Source organism: Erinaceus europaeus, chromosome 7, assembly GCF_950295315.1.
Source record: "Erinaceus europaeus chromosome 7, mEriEur2.1, whole genome shotgun sequence".
NCBI lineage: Eukaryota > Metazoa > Chordata > Mammalia > Eulipotyphla > Erinaceidae > Erinaceus > Erinaceus europaeus.
This window is the reverse complement of record NC_080168.1, coordinates 55,576,210-55,599,897: the sequence shown is the minus strand read 5'-3', so window position 1 is coordinate 55,599,897 and position 23,688 is coordinate 55,576,210. Positions and strand designations below refer to the sequence as shown.

Here is a 23,688-nt window from a genome sequence, read left to right as displayed (position 1 = left end):
TTTATACAAGAGGGAAAATACCAGCAAAAAGACTTCACTACTTAACGTAACATTTCAAAAAGTATTTGTTCTGAAATATTCTAAAGACTGTTTTCAGAGCCAGGTAGTAACACAGGTACAGCTCATACTTGAGGACCTGAGGTAGTCATACTTGAGGACCTGCGTTCAAGACCCCAGTCTTCACCTGCAGAGGGGAAGTCTTAGAAATTGTGGAGTCTCTCTTTCTTTCTCTCTCTTCCTCCCTTTATATGTCTCTCACTGTTTATCAAAAAGAAAGATAGAAAAGAGTCACCAGGAACAGGGGACCCATGGTGGGACTGAGCCCCAATAATAACAGCAAGAAAATAAATAAAAGACTACTTTCGACTTCAAATTCTATCACTTCAAGACAACACAGTATCTCTGGTTCTACGAAAATAGACTGGTTTATCTTGTTGGGGAGGTCCCTATTTCCTCAATCAATAGAATAAGGGATATAAGTTAACTAATTATCATTTTTTCTATTTTTTTCTATAGATACATAGCATGGCATCTGAAACCAAATCTATAAAGCTTCCAAAACTTGGAAGCTAGCCCCAAGGGTTGCCTCTCCTCAATCAGAAGTCGAGATGGGGTGGTGAGGTTTCTGCAGTGTGTTCATAGAGCAGGACATGGAAGGAACTGAGGCAGATCCAAGTAATAAAATGTAAAGAGAAGTCAGATCTATATTGTGGTTCTTGTTCTCTGCCTACAAATCCTGCTGACCTATCCCAAGTCCCTAACTTTCTTTCCTCATAGAGTTCTTCATCTGAGAAGTGAGGTATTAGGGTTCGTTGAACTCTGAGGAAAGAAGGAAAGATTGCAAAGGATTCTCTTCCACAAATTATGTTGCCATTTGGTTTTTGAGGACATAACTGAAACAATAACTACACTGGGGTCAGAAGGAACTGTCCAGGCAACTGTATAAGGAATAACATTGTTTAGAGATTATGATTTGTTTGAAGATTTTTTTTTCTCCAATGTAATTTCTCAATTACTTGGTTTTTATTTATTTATTTTTCCTTAAGGGTTATTGCTGGGGCTCAGTGCCTGCACTACTAATCCACTGCTCCTGGAGGACATTTTTTTCCATCTTGTTGCCCTTGTTGGTGTCCTTATTATTATTTTTGCCATTGATGTTGTTATTGTTGGATAGGACAGACAGAAATCGAGAGGAGGAGACAGAGAGGGGGAGAGAAAGATAGACACCTTCAAACCTGCTTCACCGCTTGTGAAGCGACCACCCCCCCTGCAGGAGGGGAGGCCAGGGGCTTACACTGGCCCTTGCACTTTGTGTCACTTGTGCTTAACGCACTGCACTACCACCCAATCCCTAATTACTTGGTTTTTTCTTGGGAACCTTCAAAATACTGGTGCCATTTTCCTTGAGTGGCAGAGTATGTTGACCCAATTTCCCTTTGGAGAATGGGGCAGTCCCTACCAATGCTGACCCACATTAAAGGCAAGGTCCTGTGGAGGCCCACAAGAGGGTACATTATGTTGTTCCTGATGGAGATGGCCAGTGTCAGTGAAGAGAGGGATCTGCTGGAGTTCTAGACCCACCATTTCTATGTAGAAATACCATGATTCCCTGACTATGGCCTTAAGCCAGAGATAAGCAGTGCTCTCGTCTCAGTCCCCCCCTCTATCTCTCTCTATCTCTCCCTTTTTCTTCCTTTCTGTATATCTCTTACCAAAAATAAATAAATGACTTTAATAAAAACATAAAAATTAAAATAATACAAAATTGAATCTGTAGGGGAGCAGGTGGTGGCACACCAGATTAAGCATACATAGTACCAAGCATAAAGACGGATCCAAGAAGGATGACAAAGGACCTAGTGGGAGCTGCATTGTTATATGGAAAACTGGGAAATGTTATGGATGTACAAACTATTGTATTTACTGTCAAATGTAAAACATTAATTCCCCAATAAAGAAATTTTAAAAATAATAAAAAGAAATTAAAAAAAAAAAGACCTACACAAGGATCCGGGTTTGAACCCCCAACTCCCCACCTGCCGGGGGGTTGTTTCACAAGTGGTGAAGCAGGTCTGCTGGTGTATCTCTGTCTCTCCCCCTCTCTATCTTCCCCTCCCCTTTCAATTTCTCTCTGTCCTATCCAAAAAATGGAAGAAATAGCCACAGTAGCAATGGATTCATAGTGCAGGCACCAAGTCCCAGCGATAACCCTGGATGAAAAAAAAATAAATTAAAATCTGTATACATAGATGAATGAATGCTATGCTACTTTTGCACTTACTTTTGTATATGTATATCTGTCTTTTAAAAAAGAGAATAAAGGAAGCTTGTCTACTGTTTCTTGTTTCTGTTTCTCTCACTCTCTCATCTCCTCAGTCCACAGGAACTTGATAGGAGAAGAATAACTTAAGTCAAAGAACACTGAAAATGTGTATTTTTCAGGATAATAGTGGACATATACATGAAAAAGAAAAAAAATGTATAAGTAAAAAACAATTGTAATAAGTTCTTCCTTGGCTATAGATAAGTATAGTATTTAGCATGTATCAATAAAATCTTGATGATCCCTAACTGAATAAACCTATTATTATGCATGAAAAAAAAAGAAAGAAAAAGAAAGTACTAGTGCCTGGGCCACACTGCAGATTAATTAAATTAGAATCTTTAGGGTTTGGGTTTACATAAAAATAAAAACTACCCTGTAGATTATTTAATCAGGATTGAGAATCTCTACACCTAAGGAGTTTATCAAAATTTAGAAATGCTTATTTTTTTCTGGAACTTCATAGGGAAAGCAGTTTATAGATAGGGCTAGGATGAGAATAAACTCACTGCAGTGAGACATTGTGAATATAGCATACTATATTCATACTGCAGTGTTGAGACATTGTGAATATAGCTGCTGTGGAAGAGTCTTGACTGCAAAAAAGAAAAAATGATAAAATATCTGTGGTCAAAATTTTATCTTTCTATTTGAGACATTTTTGCCCCTGAAAACTGAAGGTGAGTTTATGTGCTTGAAAATGTCGAAGCGTATTTTTATTTGCAGGCATTCTTGATACAACAGTAACTGATTTAACCACCACTGAGTCCTAAAACCCAATTGTGTAATTATTTTTTTATATTTTATTTTATATTTTTATTTTATATTTTTATATATTTTTTAATTTTTTATTTTATATATTTATATATTTTATATTAATTGTGCTTTAATTTTGCATTTTTTTATCCTGCAAATATATTTTTATGAGAATTAACTTCTTTTTTTCAATATTTATTTATTCCCTTTTTGTTGTCCTTGTTGTTTTATTGTTGTAGTTATTATTGTTGTCATTGTTGGATAGGACAGAGAGAAATGGAGAGAGGACGTGAAGACAGAGAGGGGGAGAGAAAGAGAGACACCTGCAGACCTGCTTCACTGCTTGTGAAGCCACTCCCCTGCAGGTGGGGAGCCAGGGATCCTTATGCTGGTCCTTGCGCTTTGCACCACCTGCGCTTAACCCCCTGCGCTACAGCCCGACTCCCTCCTGAAAATATTTTTAAGAAATGTATAAAGACATAAGTGCTCATTACAACTCCACATGCCTAGGCATGGGAAGTTCAAACTGTATTAAATGACAGGTTTAATACCAGATGTTTCTGGGCAGGGGTCATTCTGTGAAAAAAAAAAGTATTTAGTGTCCTATTTGCTGGGACCTGGGAGTATCTACATCAAACAAATTGGGTTAGAACTTCTGTAACTTAGAGGAATGAGTAGGATGGGAATTTATTCTCAATTTCTACTTGTGATAGATTTCTGATGTATTTAAAAAAAAAAAATCTGGATTCAGGGGCCAGGCAGTGACACACCTGGTTAAGTGCACATAGTAGGAATCTCAAGGACCAGCACAAGGATCTGGGTTTGAATCCCTGCTCCCTACCTGCAAGGGGACACTTCATGAGTAAAGGCAAAAAAAAAAAAAAAAAAAATTGGATTCCATTAAGTTGTTTAATTTATTAAAGAGATTTACTTTTCATGAGAGTCTTTTACAATATATTTACAGTTCCTTGATTTTTAAAAATCAATTATAATTTAATGCTAGATTATTCACTAAAGTTTCACATTGCAGGATCTCACCACTGCTTCAATGGACACTTTCCACTTTCTCATATCTCTCTCTCTCTCTTTCTTTCTTCATGATAAAGTGTGAGAGACAGGGAGAAGAAATAAGAAGAGATGCCATATCATTTCTCCATCACTTCTGACACTTCCCTTCTGCAGATGCTCCCATATGGTGACCAGGGGCTTGAATTCAGATACTTATGAGAATATGCTCTATGAGTGTTGCATTCCTTCGGCGCCCCTATTGACTGTTTTTGAAGTTTTCTTTGAAGTAAGTTGTACTTTCTAACATCTTATCAACCAGAAATTTTGGCATTTTTTTCTTGGGAAAGCATCAGTTGGGAAAGCATCGGTTAGTATCATTCCCAGAAGACATTATCTAAAGATGCCCACTTTCTATCACCATGCATATGTAAAATATTTAGCTGTGCAAAGTGATCTATGACAAAAACCATATAGAAACAGTGATTTTGGTATTATGACTATCTAGAAAAGGGCAATTGAAATTAGCTTAAAAGGAACTACTACTACAAACTTCTTATATATTTGACATTTATTGATTACCTGTTATGCAAAGTAGTATGCTAGATGATTCGAAAGAATAAAAGGGACTAGTATTTTTTGTTTGTTTCTTAGTGAAGAGCTAGAAATATTCTGTATATGTGGCAAAACTTAGAAATAATGCATATACTTTTTCTTTTCTTGCCTCCAGGGTTATCACTGAGGCTCAGTGCTGGGACTATGAATCCACTAGTGGCTCCTGGTGGCCATTTTTCATTTTATTGGATAGGACAGAAAGACATTGAGGGGGCAGGGAAGATAGAGAGGAAGAGAGACAGAAGGATACCTGCAGACCTGCGTCAGCACTTGTAAAGCAACTATTTTCCATTTTGTAGGTGGGGAGCAGGGCTCAAACCTGGAATCTTGGTCTGATCATATTTGTGTGCTTTACCTGGTGCGCCACTGCTCAGCCCCTGCATATACCTTTTTGTTTTTTTTTAAACAACAATGACTCACTTATGAGAAGGAAGAGCACATGCATAGCTGCTCCTAGTGAGAAAGTATTGAAAGTTTCCAGTCTACAAATCAGATTACTGAAATACCTGTTAACAGCAGTTGGTACTCCTATTAGGGCTAACTTGTTTCTGATAGACATCTGAAAACTAATTTCATTCTAAATCTTCTATAGGTATTGATTTTCTTCAATTCATTTTAGTAAACAAACCTCTACTGCCTGCCTATTTATAAGAAGTATTATGTCCCATGGCCAAGATTACAAAGATAAAGCATTCCCAGCCTGTGATAAACATGCTGGGGAAAGGTGAAAGCATGACAATTAAAAAAACAAAGTATAATTAATGAAATAGAAGCCAGAAAGAAAAACAAAACAATAGAGCAATTCTCTCCCACCCCCACACATCAGATTAGAAGTAATCTAACCTGGAAGATAAAAAATATATGTATTATAGTTACAGTGAGCATAATTTACTAATATTAACTAAGTTTGGAACTGAAGCCTGATGAATTTATTCACAGTTTAACATCCTAAACAGCAGGAACAGAGACATCACAACAATATTAAAATAATATAGGTTCTCATTATTTGAAGTTCTGAATTTTACCATTTGCTTCTATGGTAGGTGTTTCCCATGTGAAAAGTAATAAAATAATTTATTTGAAATGCTTCCTTAAGAAAAGAGAAAAATTGGGAAATGACTTTATCAAATATTTCAGGTTTTGATATTTCCAAATCCTCAACAGTTAATTTAATAATAGTTGTTAGGTCTCATAGCCTCATAGTTGGATAACATTTTGAAAAATATCATCTTAAAGTTACTAAATATCTCTTCTTGGCAATAAAAGGTCTGTAAACTGACTGCATCATGTAATTTTATTTCAGTCAGAATTTCATGGCTTTCATTATTTCTAGATGACAGTGTGAATCTAAATCATTTTTAATTGCCAATTCCACAGTGTGTATGGTCAGAGAAGGAAAAATAATTGAGATTAGTCATGCCAATACTTTTTCATTGTAAATGATTAGGTCAGCAAGTTGAGCATAGGGTTTATTTCTAAAGTCATTTCTACATGTGGGTATTTTTAGTCCTGCTTTCAGTAGTCATGATTGATACTGAGCTATCTCAATTTTAGAATAAAATGTCTTCTTGATTTTCTCAGTATGGTGCATACCACAGAATGTTTAGTTGAAAGGTGATTTTATCGAGACAGAAGCCTTTTTATTCACAAATGGTATACTTACTCTTTTGGAAACAATGGAAAACAAGTCCAGGCCAATAAATCTGCACTGTTGGCTGCAGAGCTAATCCCAGACAGCTTTATGGTGAGCATGGATTCCCTTGGGAGTGAATTTACTTCAAGAGGAAAAGTAATCCTTTAAATAAAAGAAAGAAAAGAGAGAGAGATAGAGAGAGATTGCTTATTCAGTTGCAATTACATTTTCACAAATATTTTTGTAACATTTTAATTTCAAAAAGTATCTAACTTTGAATTTAGGTATCCTCTTGAAATTTTTTTTAATCTTATAAAATAGAAAACTAATAGCAGTACAGGGTAGTAAGATTCCTCAGTGCAGTTGTCATGTTTATTATATTGGAAACTTTTTTTTTTTTGCCTCCAGGATTATGGCTGGGGCTCGGTGCCAGCACTACAAATCCACTGCGCCTGGAGGCTATTTTTCCCATTATGTTGCCCTTGTTGTAGTTGTTGTTAAATAGGACAGGGAGAAATTAAGAAAGGAGGGGGAGTCAAAGAGGAGAAGAGAAAGATAGACATCTGATACCAGTAGGACAGTTGTGAGTGAAGATGAAAAAGGAGGTTTACATCTGAGTATAACAAAATATATTAAAATAGGCTCTATGACTAATAAGCTTTTCTTCCTTAGATTAACATCCTTATCATGCTGAACCTCATCTTCCCTTTCATAAAATTGATTGAATATTGCATAACACAGTACGTGGGGCAAGTAGTAGGTTGCACTTTAAAATTATATTCAATATTCAGTAACTAATGCACTTACTTGTATTAGCCACTGTAGTCAAAGGAATTGTACTAGCAGTTGAAATTAATTGAAGTTAAAGTAGGAAGTAAAGACTGGAAAATTTATTTCTCGGTTTTGTCAAAGTTTAAATAATTTAGGGAGTCGGGCGGTAGCACAGCAGGTTAAGCACATGTAGCGCAAAGTGCAAGGACTGGTTAGGATCCCGGTTCAAACCCCACCTGTAGGGGAGTCACTTCACAGACGGTGAAGCAGGTCTGCAGGTGTCTCTTTGACTCTCTTCCTCTCTATCTCCCCCTTCTCTCTCAGTTTCTCTCTGTCTCTATCCAATAACAAAAAAAAAAAAAAAATTTAAAGACAGTTACATGTTTATATACCTAAACTATAATTATCTTTCTGGGAGTCGGGTTGTAGCTCTGCAGGTTAAGCGCAGATGGCACAAAACACAAGAACCGGCATAAGGATCCCAGTTCGAGCCCCCAGCTCCCCACCTGCAGGGGAGTTGCTTCACAATCGGTGAAGCAGGTGTGCAGGTGTCTATCTGTCTTCCCCTCCTCTCTCCATTTCTCTCTGTCCTATCCAACAACGACGACATCAATAACTACAACAAGGGCAACAAAGAGAATAAATAAATAAATATTTTTTTAAAAAGTATCTTTCTTTAGATTCTTTAAAATTCATACAAGGCAATGTGGACATATTCCTCAGCTTAAAAGTGTCTCTGGAACAACATCAAATGTTAGTGATTCAGTGGAATGCACAGTAAATTCCTGACTGTTTTTTACGTATAATTGACTTTTTATTCAGTTTTCATATCTCAGCGCTGGAATAAACAGTCTATAACTTCACTTTATTCCTCACATAATATAGAATGTTGTTTCCATTGCATCTGACTTCTTCATGTATAATTTAGTGGGCTTTTTCATCTAAGAAATGACAACAGTTTGATAAGTTATAATAGTTAGTTACTGACAGGACCTATTCATTTTTATTAATAAAAATTATTTTTCTAGGGTAAGAAAACTTACTTTGATAGTTATTCATTTCTTGAATACATATCTATTTTTAAAAGTAAAATATTCTCACATTTATGTTTTTTAAAAAAACTTTTGCATGTCTGTTGAAAATGTCAAAGGAATGAACTTTTAGACAATGCAAGGAAGAAAAGTACTTTTTTAAAAAATTATTTATTAGTGAAGAAAGATGTGAGTAGAGAAAGAACCAGACATCACTCTGGTACATGTGCTGCCGGGGATTGAACTTAGGACCTCATGCTTGAGACTCCAATGCTTTATCCACTGCGCCACCTCCTAGACTAAAAGAAGAAAAGTACTTTAAGAGACAACTCAGTAAGTGAAGTTGAACTCCCTTTGCCTTTCCCATTCAAGCAGCTGGCACATATCTCAAGTTTTAACCATATGTTTGCCTGACTCCTCTATTTCAAACTGAGTAAACATTATTTTTTAATTGTATTGTTTTTAATTGAACTCAAGGTTTCATGCATGTGATTTTACCACAAAGCCATGTCCCTGTCATAGTCAACAGTTTTTCATTTCAGTTTTTAAATTTATTTTCATTATTTTATTTATTTACTTATTTAATTTTCCAACGAGCTTTATTGCTTTCTTCCTACACAATGAATCCACAGCTCCTGATGTCTACTTGTTTCCTTTTCCTACTTTTATTACTTTTCCTACCCGGTAGGACAGAGAGAAGTTGAGAAGGCAGAAAAGGATAGAGAAGGATAAAGAAAGATACCTGCAGACCTGCTTCAACTCTTGTGAAGTTTTCTCCCTGCAGATGGGGGCTGGGGGCTAGAACTGAGGTGAATGTGTTCGTGGGACTGTGTGTACTCAACTGTGTGCCTCACAGTGAAGCTCCCTTCAATTTTATTCTTATGAGAGTGGGTTTTTTTGAGGGGTGGAGGGGGTTGGCATGGCATGGGCATATGTAAAGCACTACTTTACCACCCAAAGAAGTTCTGACTTATATTTGTTGCTGTCCTTTGGTTCCTGGGGTAATCCCATGGCCCCAAGCTTGAATGGCATAAACTCTACTACAGATTGATCCCCCAACTCCAGTCCTTTTTTTTCTTCTATATGAGATTTTCTAAAATCAGAGTGACATTTTGATAGTGAAATGGGAGATTTAAAATGTGTCATTGTTTACAGCTCTTTAAATACTGATGTAAAATATATACATACCACTGCAGGATTCTGACTTGTCTAAGTGAAATAGAAATGTTTCAACATTTTAATTTTATTTTAAATTATATGTATTTATTGGATAGAGATATAGAGAAGTAGAGAAGGAAGGGGATATACAGAAGGAGGGGGGCAGGGGGAAGAGAGGGAGACAGACACCTGTAGCACTGCTTCACTGCTCATGAAAGTTTCCTCTTGAAGGTAGAGACCAGGGGCTCGAACCTAGGTCCTTGCACACTGTAACATGTTTGCTCAACCAAGTGCGCCACCCACCACCTGGCCCCTCAATATTTTTAAAAAGAAGAATGACATGACCTGGATTATATATATTAAGATTTATTTATTTGTTAATGTGAGAGAGAGAGGGAGAGAACATGAACACCAGGATATCACTGTGGCACATAAAATGCCAGAGGCTGAACTTGGGATGTTATTTATGTTTCAGAGTCCAAAACATTATCCATTGTGCCACTCCTGAGCTCCAACCAGACTTATATTTTTATTTTTATAATGGCTTCATGAAGCCCTTTACTGATCAAATGAACAACAAAATAGTAGATTTCTGAAAAAATGACATTATATAACAATAAAAATAATTATTGGCAATATTTGTTGCCATTTTTGTAGTTTAGATAGCCTATTAGTAATTTCATAGAGATAAAGCAAATGCTTGTTCAGTACAAGACTGTGATTTAAAAAAAAAAAAATATATATATATATATATATTATTGGGGGTTTAATAGTTTACAGTAAAGTCTTTAACATAGCCTTACTTGTTAGGTTATGTTAATAGTTGTTTCAAAAGTAAAATTCAGAGGCTGAGCAGTGGCACATCCAGTACACACAGTATGAAACACAGGGACCCATAAAAGGATCTGGGTTCAAGCCACTGGCTCCCCATCTTCAGTGGGGGAGCTTCGCAAGCTGCAAAATGGGTCTTCAAACGTCTACCTTTCTCTGTCCCTCTCTATCTCCTGCCCCTCTCAATTTCTCTCTATCTTATCCAATAAAATAGAAAAAAATAAACTGCCACCAGGAGCAGTGAATTCACAGTGCAGGCACTGAGTCCCAGTGATAACACTGGAGGCAAAAAAAAAAAAAAAAAAAGGAAGAAATAGAAAAAAGAAAAGAAAAGAAAAGAAAAGAAAAGAAAAGAAAAGGAAATCTGAGGTGCCAGAGAGTAGAGAGTGACGATGAGGATTCTGTGGTAAGAAAGGAGAGAGATGGTGCTTGGCTATGCCAGTGGAAGTGGTAAGAAATGGTATCCCGAAAATATTCCCAGTCATTAAGATTTTCTGTACATGGTGGTTGATAGTAGATTCAGGTTAAGCATTTGTCCTCAACAAATGGCAGTGTAACTGATTAGTGTAACAGTAGTGACCTCCATGAGGAAAATGTTTGGAAAGTAAAACCAAGAGCTTAATGTCAGATATGTTAACTCTTGTTTGTGACTGACCATTAGGATGAGGATAATATGTCTGGGATGGTTAAAACTATGTGACTTTAAAAGAAAAAGAAAGGAGTAAGAATAAATATAGCAGGGATCAGCTTAAGGTGTAAGGTCACATAATCAGTCTGAAAGAAGAGGAGAGAGTGAGGGATTTCTAGAGAGGAAGGGAAAGCCAAATGAATGAGCTCCTTAATGGCAGACATTCTTCATGTCGACCAACGGGTGAGATCAACAGGACCAAATGCTCCTAAAAGATCATATAAGATAAAGATTAAGAAACATACATTAGATTTAAGGGCACAGACTACTGGTGACTAATGGGAAATTTCTGTGGAGCAGTGGTAATGGGAACTTGATTGGAATACATTTTGGAGCAAAAAGGTGAAAATGCGAATATAGATAACTCTGCTAGGATTTTGCTGCTAAGCTGAGAAGAAAATGGGATGGCTGCTAATGAAAGAATGGTAGAGTTTTGTGTCCTTTAAAAATAATTTATTTAGGGGGCCAGGCAGTGGCATACCAGATTAAGCGCACATAGTATTAAGTGCAAGGACCAGAGCAAGGATCCTGGTTCGAGCCAATGGCTCCCCACCTGCAGTGGGTGAAGGAGGTCTTCAGGTGTATATCTTTTTCCTGCTCTCCCTCCTTCTCCTTCCTCAATCCTATCCAATAAAATAGAAAAAAAAAATGGCCACTAGGAGCAGTGAATTCATAGTGACAGCATCAAGCTGCAGTGTAACCCTTGAGGAAAAAAATATTTATATTTACTATTACCTATGGCATCTCTATGATGAGACAGAGAGAACTTGAGAGGGAAGAGAGAGAGGTAGAGAAAAGAGACACCTGCAGCAATACTTCGCCACTCTTAAGATTTAAGTACCGAGCGATGGGCGGTAGCACAGCAGGTTAAGTGCACATGGTGTGAAGTTCAAGGACCATTGTAAAAATCCCAGTTTGAGCATCTGGCTCCCCACCTGCAAGGGGGTCACTTTACAAGCAGGTGAAGCAGGTCTGCAGGTGTTATAACTTTCTCTACCCCTCCTCTCTGACATATCCAACAACATCAATGGTAACAACCATAAGGGCAATAAAATTAGAAAAATGGACTCCAGGAGCAGTGGATTCCTAGTATAGGCACCTAGCCCCCAAAATAGCCCTAGAGGCAAAAAATAAAATAAAAAAGATTTAAGAATTATTTGTAGAATATACATACTGATCAAAATTGTATATATTAGAATAGATAGTAGGACTCAGAGTGAAAATATTAACATTGGAGAGTGAAAACTATTAACACTGGAGTCAGAGTCAGGTGAAAACAGTAGTTCTGTCATTTACTGGTTGTAGGATCTGGGGAAAATTGTGTTTAATAAACACCAATATTCTGATGTGTAAAACATAAATAATATGTAGTTAAACTGGGAGGAGAAGACATATTTTGAGGATATATTATTTTATTTAATTAAAAAATATGTATTTATGGGGAGTCGGGCTGTAGTGCAGTGGGTTAAGCGCAGGTGGCGCAAAGCACAAGGACCAGCATAAGGATCCCGGTTCGAACCCCGGCTCCCCACCTGCAGGGGAGTCGCTTCACAGGAGGTGAAGTAGGTCTGCAGGTGTCTATCTTTCTCTCCTCCTCTCTGTCTTCCCCTCCTCTCTCCATTTCTCTCTGTCCTATCCAACAATGACGACAACAACAATAACTACGACAATAAAACAACCAGGGCAATAAAAGGGAATAAATAAATAAAATAAAATAAATTTTTAAAAAATCTTAAAAAATATATATATATTTATTTATTCCCTTTTGTTGCCCTTGTTTTATTGTTGTAGTTATTGTTGTTGTTGATGATGTCATCGTTGTTGGAAAGGACAAAGAGAAATGGAGAGAGGAGGGGAAGATGGAGAGGGGAAAGATATATTTTGAGGATATATTATTTTATTTAATTTTTAAAAAATATTTATTTATTCCCTTTTTCTGCCCTTGTTTTATTGTTGTAGTTATTGTTGTTGTTGATGATGTCATCGTTGTTGGATAGGACAAAGAGAAATGGAGAGAGGAGGGGAAGATGGAGAGGGCGAGAGAAATATAGACACCTGCAGACCTGCTTCACCACTTGTGAAGCTATTTTCCTACAGGTGGGGAGCCGGGGCTCGAACCGAGATCCTTCTCTAGTCCTTGCACTTCAGGCCACCTGCACTTAACCTGCTGTGCTACCACCCAACTCCCTTAATTTTTTTATTTTTATTTATTTATCTATTCTCTTTTGTTGCCCTTGCTTGTTTTTTAATTGTACTTATTGTTGTCGCCGTTGTTAGATAGGACAGAGAGAAATGGAGAGAGGAGGGGAAGACAGAGAAGGGAAGAGAAAGATAGACACCTGCAAACTTGCTCATCTACCCCTCCCCTCTCAATTTCTCTCTGTCCTATCAAGTAAAAATGTAAAAAAAAAAAAAAAAGCCCACCAGCGGGAGTCGGTGTTAGCACAGTGGATTAAGCACACATGGCACGAAGCGCAAGGACCAGCATAAGGATCCAGGTCAAGCCCCCGGTTCCCCACCTGCAGGGGAGTCGCTTCACAGGTGGTGAAGCAGGTCTGCAGGTGTCTATCTTTCTCTTCCCCTCTCTGTCTTCCCCTCCTCTCTCCATTTCACCTCCTGTGAAGCGAGTCCCCTGCTGGTGGGGAGCCGGGGTTTGAACTGGGATCCTTAGGCTGGTCCTTGCGCTTTGTGCCATGTGCCCTTAACCTGCTATGATATCGCCTGACTGTGATATCTTATAATATTGGGGTACGTTATTATAAGATGCCGAAATCTATGTTGCATACTACTAAAAAACAAAACTTCTGTTAATAAATATATAAAGAATATTACAGGCAAATAAATATATGTTTTAATTTCATTTATTTATTTATGGGTAAAGACAGAGAGAAACTGAGATGCAAGAGGAAGACAGAAAGAAAGAGAGACAGACGTCTGCAGTACTGCTTCACTACTTGTGAAGCTTCCCCTCAATGGGATGGGTGGGTGGAGGCTTGAACCTAGGTCCTTGCATGTTGTAGTAACATGTGTGTTCAGTCAAGTATGCTACCACCCAACCCCTATAAATAATTCTAATGGAAGTGAAATTATGTGCAGTAATTCCAGGGTGAGGTAACTAATTAATCTATTGAATTAATCAGAGAAACTCTCACAGCATAAAATAATACTTATGCAATATGGAAGGAAAAGAAGAAACATGTCAGTTGTTATTCTAACAGCACCAATGATTTTTAATTTATGGGAATTTTTCCTTTGAAATTTATTTTAGAATAAGCAGAATTTTAGACTTTTCTCTTGGATTGTCTAAGTGATAGTATATATCAGCTTTTGTTTGTTTATGGAGACAGAAAGAGAAAGAGGGAGAAACAGAGAAGGAGAGAGAGAGAGAGGAGAGAGAGAGAGTAAAAGAAACCCCAGCACTGAAGCTCCCTTAATGTGGTAGGGGTCAGGCTTGAATTTGGATTGTGCACATGGCAAAGGAACACAGGATCCAAGTGAACAATTACTGGGTCTGATGGCACATATATACCAGATCAAAATGAATCTAAGTTTTCTGAAGCAGCGCAGAATAACTTTTAATTAAGTGAAAAGAACTATATTAATGATCTAACTGGTTATTAAAATTATTATTGATTAAGCCAGTACAGTACTCAGCTCTGGCTTACAGTGATGCTGAGGATTGAACCTTAGATATCTGGTGACTCAGGTACGAAAGTCTTTTTTGCATAATGATTATATTGTCTCCCTAGTTCAAGTTAACAATATTTTTAGGAGTCACTTGTTACCCTTAATTCATTAATTTGCCCATTAACACTCACTGGACTAATACTGATATTGCTTTAACGGCTGTGGACAGGATGAAAATAAAAAAATAATAAAGATAAAAGCAAAACAAAATATAGATCTTTATATCATTGTGGCAGAAGAAAATACATATATAAATGAAACATTTCATAAAGAGTCATAAAAGAGTAGTTAAAATTCAGTTCAAGCAGTGCTTTTATTTTCTGATAATTCATAAAGTGGATTAAAAAGAAGGTAGAAGGGAATCAGGTGGTAGTGCAGTGGGTTAAGCGCGCAGGTGGTGCAAAGCACACGGACCGGCTTAAGGATCCTGGTTTGAGCCCCTGGCTCCTCACCTGCAGGGGAGTCGCTTCACAGGTGGTGAAGCAGGTCTGCAGGTGTCTGTCTTTCTCTCCCCCTCTCTGTCTTCTTCCCCTCCTCTCTCCATTTCTCTCTGTCCTATCCAACAATGACATCAATAATAACTACAACAATAAAACAACAAGGACAACAAAAGGGAATAAATAAGTAAATATAAAAAATATTTATATAAAAAAAAGAAGGTAGAAGAATGTCTTGGACAATAATTAGTTGTTTCTAAAGTGGGTCGTGAAGGCACTGTGCTCCTGACAGATGGAGAACCCCTAGCAGAGGTGACATCTTTCAGCTCAGAGTCATTGCATTATAAGTACAGCATCTAGGTACAGAGTGTCATGGATTGGGACTAATTCCACAGATGAAGATGCAGGGATAGGTGGATCATATCTTAGAGGACCTTGTGCACCTTGCTAAATTGTATTTTACTTTATAAGAACTGGAGCATCAGTAAAGATCTTTATAGGCTGAAGTGATTCTTGTGCTGAGGAAGTTTAATAGAAGCTCAAGGCTTTGGTGAAATAAATTATCAGCTTTAACCAAATAAGGGGAGGTAAAGGCTACTACAGTCCTAGAAGGAGTAGGGTTTGTTGTGGGATGGAAGAAATCATGGAGCATGTGCCACTCAAACATCACATCTCATGTGTCAGAACACTAAGAGTGGGGATGATGGGCTATCTAGCACTAACTCTGACTCCTAGAAATTTTCTACACATACGTATCACAGGAAGAGCACAATACTGGGCTTATGGAGATTGGGTTGGACAGTCTCCATCTACTTGAGGTGGCAAAAAAGTTAGTTCTTGGGAGTCGGCAGTAGTGCAGTGGGTTAAGTGCATGTGGCGTGAAGTGCAAGGACCAGCATAAAGATCCTGGTTTGAGCCCCTGACTCCCCACCTGCAGGGGGGTCGAGTCACAGGAAGTGAAGCAGGTCTGCAGCTGTCTTTCTTCCCCCCTCTCTGTCTTCCCCTCCTCTCTCCATTTCTCTGTCCAATCTAACAACGATGACACCAATAACAACGACAATAACTACAACAACAATAAAAAACAAGGGCAACAAAAGTGAAAATAAATATTAAAAATATTTTTTTTAAATTAGTTCTCAATGGCGCAGTGGAAACCCAGAGAAATGACTGGAACTGGTGTAATAGTGTCACAGGAAAAGCAGCAGTAACCAGAAATGAGCCATAAATAGTGTCTGGATTTCCCCAGAAGGTCTTAAGTAAAAAAGAAAGCTTGAGGTAGGAAGGAACAGAAGAGAGGGGAAATACAAGGAAAATGTTAGTCGGGAATTTTTCTTCCTATAATGAGTATGTAGGAACCTACCACCCCAAATTATATGGAAGTTTACATAATATACAGACATTTGTTGTCTCTAAACTTAATTATTCCAACACATTTGCAATAGACTTTTGTGAGGGAAATGGTGATTAATTATGTTTTTAATGTTTCCTTTCTTTTTTGTTATATCTGAAGTGTTATCTCTTTAAAGCCCCCAAAAGAGGGTATTTCTTATATCCACAATGTGTGAATGATTAATAATTTTCATTTTTCCAATTTCCCTCTTTCACAGTGTATTAATATGAATTGGATACTTATCTGGGTTTTTAAACAGACATCTAATGTATGGAATTGAACATTCAATTATCTAATAGCACTAGCATATGTCACATTACTGAATCAAATCAGCTCACGTTCAAGAAGTCACACCCTTAACTTAAAAATGAAAAAAAAAAAAAAGGCTTGTCTATATTAGATAAATGGTCTTGCCAGGATAAAGATTAAACTTACATTTCATTCCAGTTGACCAAAAAAAAAAGCAATTTTTGGAATGGAATATTTCTGCAGTTTCTCACGTGGCACAGCTTCTTCCCAGCATATGTAAGCCAGCAGGAAAAAGAAAATGCCTTATAGCTAAAAAGAAACAACATTGATTCAATAAGATGAGCACTAAAGAAAACAATTTTTAATATAGAACAATTATTTTTATAGATAAAAATCAAATGATAGAGCAATCCCTGCTAGTACCAAGTGGGTTTTAAAAGTCACCTTAAGAATGTATTAGGCAATTGCCAAAACAATCTTGAGAAGAAAAAACAGAACTAGAGGCATCACACTCCCAGATCTAAATTGTATTATAGGACAATTGTCATCAAAACTCCTTGGTACTGGGACATGAATAGACACACTGACTAGTGGAATAGAATTGAGAGCCCAGAAGTTAGCTGCCACGCCTATGGACATCTAATCTTTGACAAAGGTGCCCAGACTATTAAATGGGAAAGCAGAGTCTCTTCAATAAATGGTGTTAGAAAAAATGGGTTGAAACATGCAGAAGAATGAAACTGAACCACTATATTTCACCAGATACAAAAGTAAATTCCAAGTGGATCAAGGACTTGGATGTTAGACCAGAAACTATCAGATACTTAGAGGAAAATATTGGCAGAACTCTTTTCCACTTAAATTTTAAAGACATCTTCAATGAAACGAATCCAATTACAAAGAAGACTAAGGCAAGTATAAATCTATGGGACTACATCAAGTTAAAAAGCTTCTGCACAGCAAAAGAAACTACTACCCAAACTAAGAGACCCTTCACAGAATAAGAGAAGATTTTTACATGTCATACATAAGACAAGAGTTTAATAACCAGAATATATAAAGAGCTTGCCAATATCAACAACAAGACAACAAATAACCCCATCCAAAAATGGGGTGAGGTCATGGACAGAATATTCACCACAGAAGAGATCCAAAAGTCTGAGAAACAAATGAAAAAATGCTCCAAGTCTCTGATTGTCAAAAATGAGGTACCACTTCACTTCTGTGAGAATGTCATACATCAGAAAAGGAACAGCAGCAAATGCTGGAGAGGGTGTGGGTGTCAAAGGAACCCTCCTACACTGCTGGTGGGAATGTAAATTGGTCCAACCTCTGTGGAGAACAGTCTGGAAAACTCTCAGAAGGCTAGAAATGGACCTACCTTCTGATCCTGCAATTCCTCTCCTGGGGATATATCCTAAGGAACCCAACACATCCATCCAAAAAGATCTGTGTACACATATGTTCTTGGCAGCACAATTTGTAATAGCCAAAACCTGGAAGCAACCCAGATGTCCAACAACAGATAAGTGGCTGAACAAGTTGTGGTCTATATACACAATGGAATACTACTCAGCTATAAAAAGTGGTGACTTCACCGTTTACAGCCGATCTTGGATGGACCTTGAAAAATTCATGTTAAGTGAAATAAGTCAGAAACAGAAGGATGAATATGGGATGATCTCACACTCAGGCAAATGTTGAAAACCAAGATCAGAAGATAAAACACAAGTAGAACCTGAACTACAATTGGTGTATTGCACCAAAGTAAGAACTCTGGGGTGGGTGGGTAGGGAGAATACAGATCCAAGAAGGATGACAGAGGACTTAGTAGGGGTTGTATTGTCATATGGAAAACTGGGGAATGTTATGCATGTACAAACTATTGTATTTACTGTCGAATGTAAAGCATTAATTCCCCAATAAAGAAATTAAAAAAAAAAGAAGAAGAAGAATGTATTAGGCAATGCCAGCAAGATGGCAGAGCAGGAAACACCAAGCTTTCCCCCACCAATTGCAGACCAATTCCTTTTGTTAAAAAAAAAAAAATCTAAAATCAAGAGGCTGGAGCCTTCCTGTACCCTTGGAAAACACAAAGTGAGGAACACCAAAATCAGTAGTAAAACTTGTGGATTTCTTTCTCCAGTAACTCACTCCCAAAAGAATGTGATGTTATCAGGAGGAAACCCCTAAGTTGTAGTTTCTCCCTGAGATGAAAAAGAGAAGACTGAGCATATGCCAGCATCCATGGCTATTAGTGGAATATATTTGAGACCGGCATCTATGTGCTGAATGGGAATAGATGTCAGGTTTTTGGTCTATAAAAACAAAGACACTGGGGCTGGGGAGATAGCTTGATGGTTATGCAAATAGATTTCATGCCTCAGGCTCTGAGTTTCCAGATTTAATTTCTAGCACCACCATAAAACAGATCTGAGCAGTGCTCTGGTCTGTCTCTGTATCTTTCTCTTTGTATCTATCTCTCATTAAAAATAAAAAAAAACATATTAACAAAGAGACAACATAGACAATGATTTAAACTGTCACAATCTGACTGGTTACTGGCCTTCCCTCAACCCCCATCACAGTGTAAAACAAGGAGAAAAAACTCACAATTCCTGTCCCTTGTGGAGTACAGAAAGAGTTGGAATACGTATCTAATATTATAGCCCAGAGGGCTTCCTGAGATACTGGCTTCTGTCTTGCCTGTCTCAGAAAACTGACAGAATCTGATTAATATTGCATGCATGAGAACTGAGTCCTTAAGAATAAAAGACTTAGGAGACTTGAGCTGCTGCTCCAGAGGATCTACAGGACACAATAGATGCTGATAATGCTTGGAACTCTCTCCACTTTAAGAGGGTGAGATGGAGAGAGTGCAGACCTTAAGGGACTGATTTCTTTTACACCTACCTCAGAGCACCAGTAGGCCTGGCACGCTCAGGATGACAGGAAAGAGCAGAGGAGGAAAACAAAACAAACAACAACAACAACAAAAAAAAATGGGCAGCTTTCTGCGGTGCCAGAGCCCCTGAAATATCACAACAGAGAGAAAAAGAGATTAAAACTTCCTGAAAAATGTTCTCTCAACTGAAAACTTACATACAAGTCCAGAAAAGAATCTCCAGAAAAGTTTTAAAAGGTCCCTCAAATAGATCATCTATTTCTTTTCCAACATGGAAACAATTCATAAAGACAGAGAAGTGACTGCCATTTCAAACCTGCAGATGCTAAAGTGAAATGATAATGTTGGGACTATGTGTAAGCTTGATAGAGCTTAGGGAGAACTACCCCCATCCTTGGATGGAGGTCTGAGAAAATACCCTCTTGGTTAGTCTCTCTCAACTGAGGTGAGTAAAGGGGAGAAACTCAGACTTAGTTCTTTCCTTCTTGACTCTCAGGCCCACAGAAACCCCAATACTTCTCCCCATTAACTGCAGGCCACATGGCCGCCTACTTTAAGATTCAGTTACTCAAAATCACCTTACCTTCTGATCACAGAAGAACACACTTTATCACACACTCCATCATACACCTCAGACCCCAGACAAGAGAAATTCCAAACTATATGGCCTTTTGATATCCATCTTCTCTCTGTCTCACCCTACTGGTTTAACCCCTATGCTTCTCTCAAATACCTTTGGATAATTAAGTTGCTTGTGTCATGGAGAGTAACTGTCTTGTATCTCATCAATTCCTGTCATACCAGCCCCCTACCAGCAAGCTGATCTTTAAGAAACCTGTAATTTCTGACATATTTCAATAATTCCCTTTGTTTGGTTTTCTATTTAACTCATGTCCACCTGCTAATAAATGATATCTGAGCACGCTGCAGGTCTCCCATTGTCTTTACTTAGTGCCGTCCCCTGTCGCGAGCGAGAAAGAACTGGTCCGTTACCTTTCCCCTGGAGATCACCCCACCAGAGACCCCGACATGATAAGACAGACATAACCCAATAAAGGAATACTACCAGAAACCAACATTAAGAAATGAGAGTATATAAATTACTTGACATAGAACTTAAAATAATGTATGAATAAGCTTGGCACATCAACAAAAAAATAATATCTTTTAAACCACTGTTATGACTGGATGCCAACATAATGAATTTATCACTCCTTGTGATTGCCCCCCCCATCATTTTTTCTTTATTTAAAAAATTTTTTATTGTTGTTATAGTTATTGTTACTGTTGTTGTTACTGATGTCATTGTTGATAGAGACAGAAATTGAGAGGAAAGGAGAGGGAGAGAGAGAGACACTGGTAGCACTGTTTCTCTGCTAGTGAAGCTTCCCCCTTGTAGGTGGAGACCAAAGGACTTGACCCTGAGTCCCTGGGCATGGTAATATGTGTGCTCAACTAAGTGTGCCACCGCCTAACACCAACACATGCAATTTAGATAGTGAGGGGATTTATTGGAGCAATCCATTAAAAATACATTCAAGACCCTTCACTCTCATTACTTTAAATACAAATGTATTAAATTTCACAATTAAAGGGCAAACCATGAGTGAGTGGATAAAAACATAAGGTATAAGTATACACTGTCTATAAGAAGCTAACTTTAGATGTAAGAGGATTCATAGGTTGAAAGTAAAGGGCAGAAAAACACATAATAACAACCAACAGAAAGCAAGGTAACTATAGTTATATAACACAACACATACTTTAAGTCACATATGCCTCGGGAATTATTGTAACATTAAACAATGACATAATGAGGCATTATGTAGCATTATATAATGATTTATCAAGAGAATATCACAATTCAAAGAACATCTGCACCAAAACCAGATCAAGCATTGACAAAAGTAAAGTGAGAACTAGACAGCAACATAATAATAGTAGGAAATTTCAATAACCAACTTTCTGTAATGAATAGGACAAACCAGACTGAAGTTGAATAAGGAAAACTATTGATAAAAGGGAATTATCAGATATAGAACATCTTAATTAGTAGCAGCAGAACACACATTCTTTTAAGAGCATATGTAACTTTTTTCTTTTCCTTATTGATAGATAAATTGATAGGGGAGGAGGACATAGACAGATAGAAAGACAGAGACACCTGCAGTACTTCCTTGTGAAGCTTCTCCCCTGCAGATGCAGTGTAGGCAAACCCAGGTCCTTATGATAATATGTAGGCTTAACCAGGTGTACCATTGCCTGACCCCCTCAAGTCTATTTTCTAGCTTTAAATAGAAATAGAAATGATAATCAGTAGCATAAAAACTGGAATGTCCATACATATGCAAATAAACATTTTTTTAGCAAACAGTGGGCAGAGCCGTCCAGGGCCCCATGGTGGTGCACTAGGTTAAAGCACAGTATTAAGTACAAGGACCCATGCCAGGCCTTGGGCTTGAGCCCTTAGCTTCAGGGAGGACTCTTAACAATTGATAAAGCAGGTCTACAGGTGTTTTGTCTTTCTCTCTTTCTGTGTCCCTCTCCCCTCTCAATTTCTCTATGTCCTATTTAATAATAATAATAATATAAAGGAAAAAATTGGCCACCAGGAGTAGTGGATTTGTAGTGCTGGCACTGAGCCCTAGGGACTGGAGGCAAAAATGAAAACAACAAAAAAGTTTTTTCAACTTAAAAAAAATTGTCATCTCCAGTATTTGTGTGCTTTATCTCTCTTTTTTTGTTGTTAGAACTAGTTCTAGTCAAACATAAAAAGAAATTATTTCTGGCTACTTACTAAATAAGATGAGCACTTTCTGTTGACTTAATGATATGCTGACAATCTTTACGCAGAGAATGAAAAAGACTTGAGGGAATAGATATGCATAGTGGGAAGAAGGCTTTAAAATGATTTGATGAGTGAAAGCATATGACTCTAATGATTTTAAAAAATTGTTTTTGTTTGAATTTTTTAAGGTTAATTTCATATCCCTTCAAAATGCCACTACACTGTATTCACAACCCTAGTACTATTACCCTTCTGTCAAAGTCACTAGACCCCACTACTCTTTCAGTTCCCAGTCTCTTTATAAAATCATTTTGGAAAACTTCTATCAGTTATTAGTGGTACATAAAGAAACAAAACAAATGAACTAACTGAAAGCAAAGCAAAGTTTTGTACAACCAAATTAGTGATCATCAGCAGGAAAGGGGATAGAGAGTGCATAAACTGGGTAAAAGTGTATATAAAGAATAGAATTGGATTTTCTCAGTGGTGAACTTAATATAATGCACACAGATGTAAAGACATGCACAGAGATTGTTGTTACATGCTTGAAACCTACATGGTGTTATGTTGCAATGCTCCAAGACAAAGACTATTCTAATTAGAAGATATAGAACAAAATTAACTCATTCATAGAAAACTTACAACCATTTACCTGTGCACCCAAGTTTCTGGAATGTTGTGAGCTGCATATACTGTGAAACTAAGATGGGAATGGAGCCCAAGATTTACATGGGAAACACATGGAGGTGGATTTAGAGGCTGGAAATCTGCATAAAAGCTTTTGCAGTAGACATCAATTAACTGGTAGATGGACATAGACAGTTCACTTGTCACTTTCTCTATAAAGCCTAGAAGGAAACAAGAGTTAGATCATCTGTGAAAGGCCACACTTCTCATAAACCATCGATCATAGTTTTTGAAATTGTTTACTAAACAATTTAAATAAATGTATTCTCTACAAATAGAAACCAATTAGCCAGCTGTGTCTCTATATCCAGTATGGGTTAGCTGCTGGTAGTGTAGATACTCAATAAGCTTTCATAATTTCAGTTGCAGAAAATTTTGGAATCATGACCTTCAATTACACAACATTTTAAATTATTATTTTGGTATTCTACTCAGTTGTAATTTTCAATAATTTCTGTTCCAGATTATGATTGTTTCGAATTCACTTTCAGACAGGAAGCATGCTTTCTACATGGTCTATAAGTAATCGAAACAAATTCTGTCTAAAGAAATAATTACAGTAAATTTGAGTATGCTATGATGTTTACCATTAACTGAACACTGTCATATACCTTTTGCTGCTATAAAAAGTGAATGCTAATAAGACATGACTGGTGAGGATAGGGAAATAGCTTAATGGCTATGCAAAAACACATTCATGCCTGAGGCACCAAAAGTTGCAAGTTAAATCCCCA

At 37.4% G+C, this 23,688-nt stretch overlaps 1 protein-coding gene across 2 annotated transcripts in view; it reads right to left on the bottom strand.

Annotated features, from left to right (window-relative positions):
* PIK3C2G (phosphatidylinositol-4-phosphate 3-kinase catalytic subunit type 2 gamma) overlaps positions 1-23,688 on the bottom strand; it is a 361,732-nt gene that overhangs the window by 248,687 nt on the left and 89,357 nt on the right. For both annotated transcript variants that reach the window (XM_060194432.1, XM_060194433.1), the window contains exons 11-13: positions 22,920-23,115; positions 16,761-16,883; positions 6,363-6,494 (exon numbers count right to left, since the gene is read on the bottom strand). In XM_060194432.1, the coding sequence (XP_060050415.1) occupies positions 6,363-6,494; positions 16,761-16,883; positions 22,920-23,115 (451 nt within the window). The remainder of the gene's footprint in view (positions 1-6,362; positions 6,495-16,760; positions 16,884-22,919; positions 23,116-23,688) is intronic.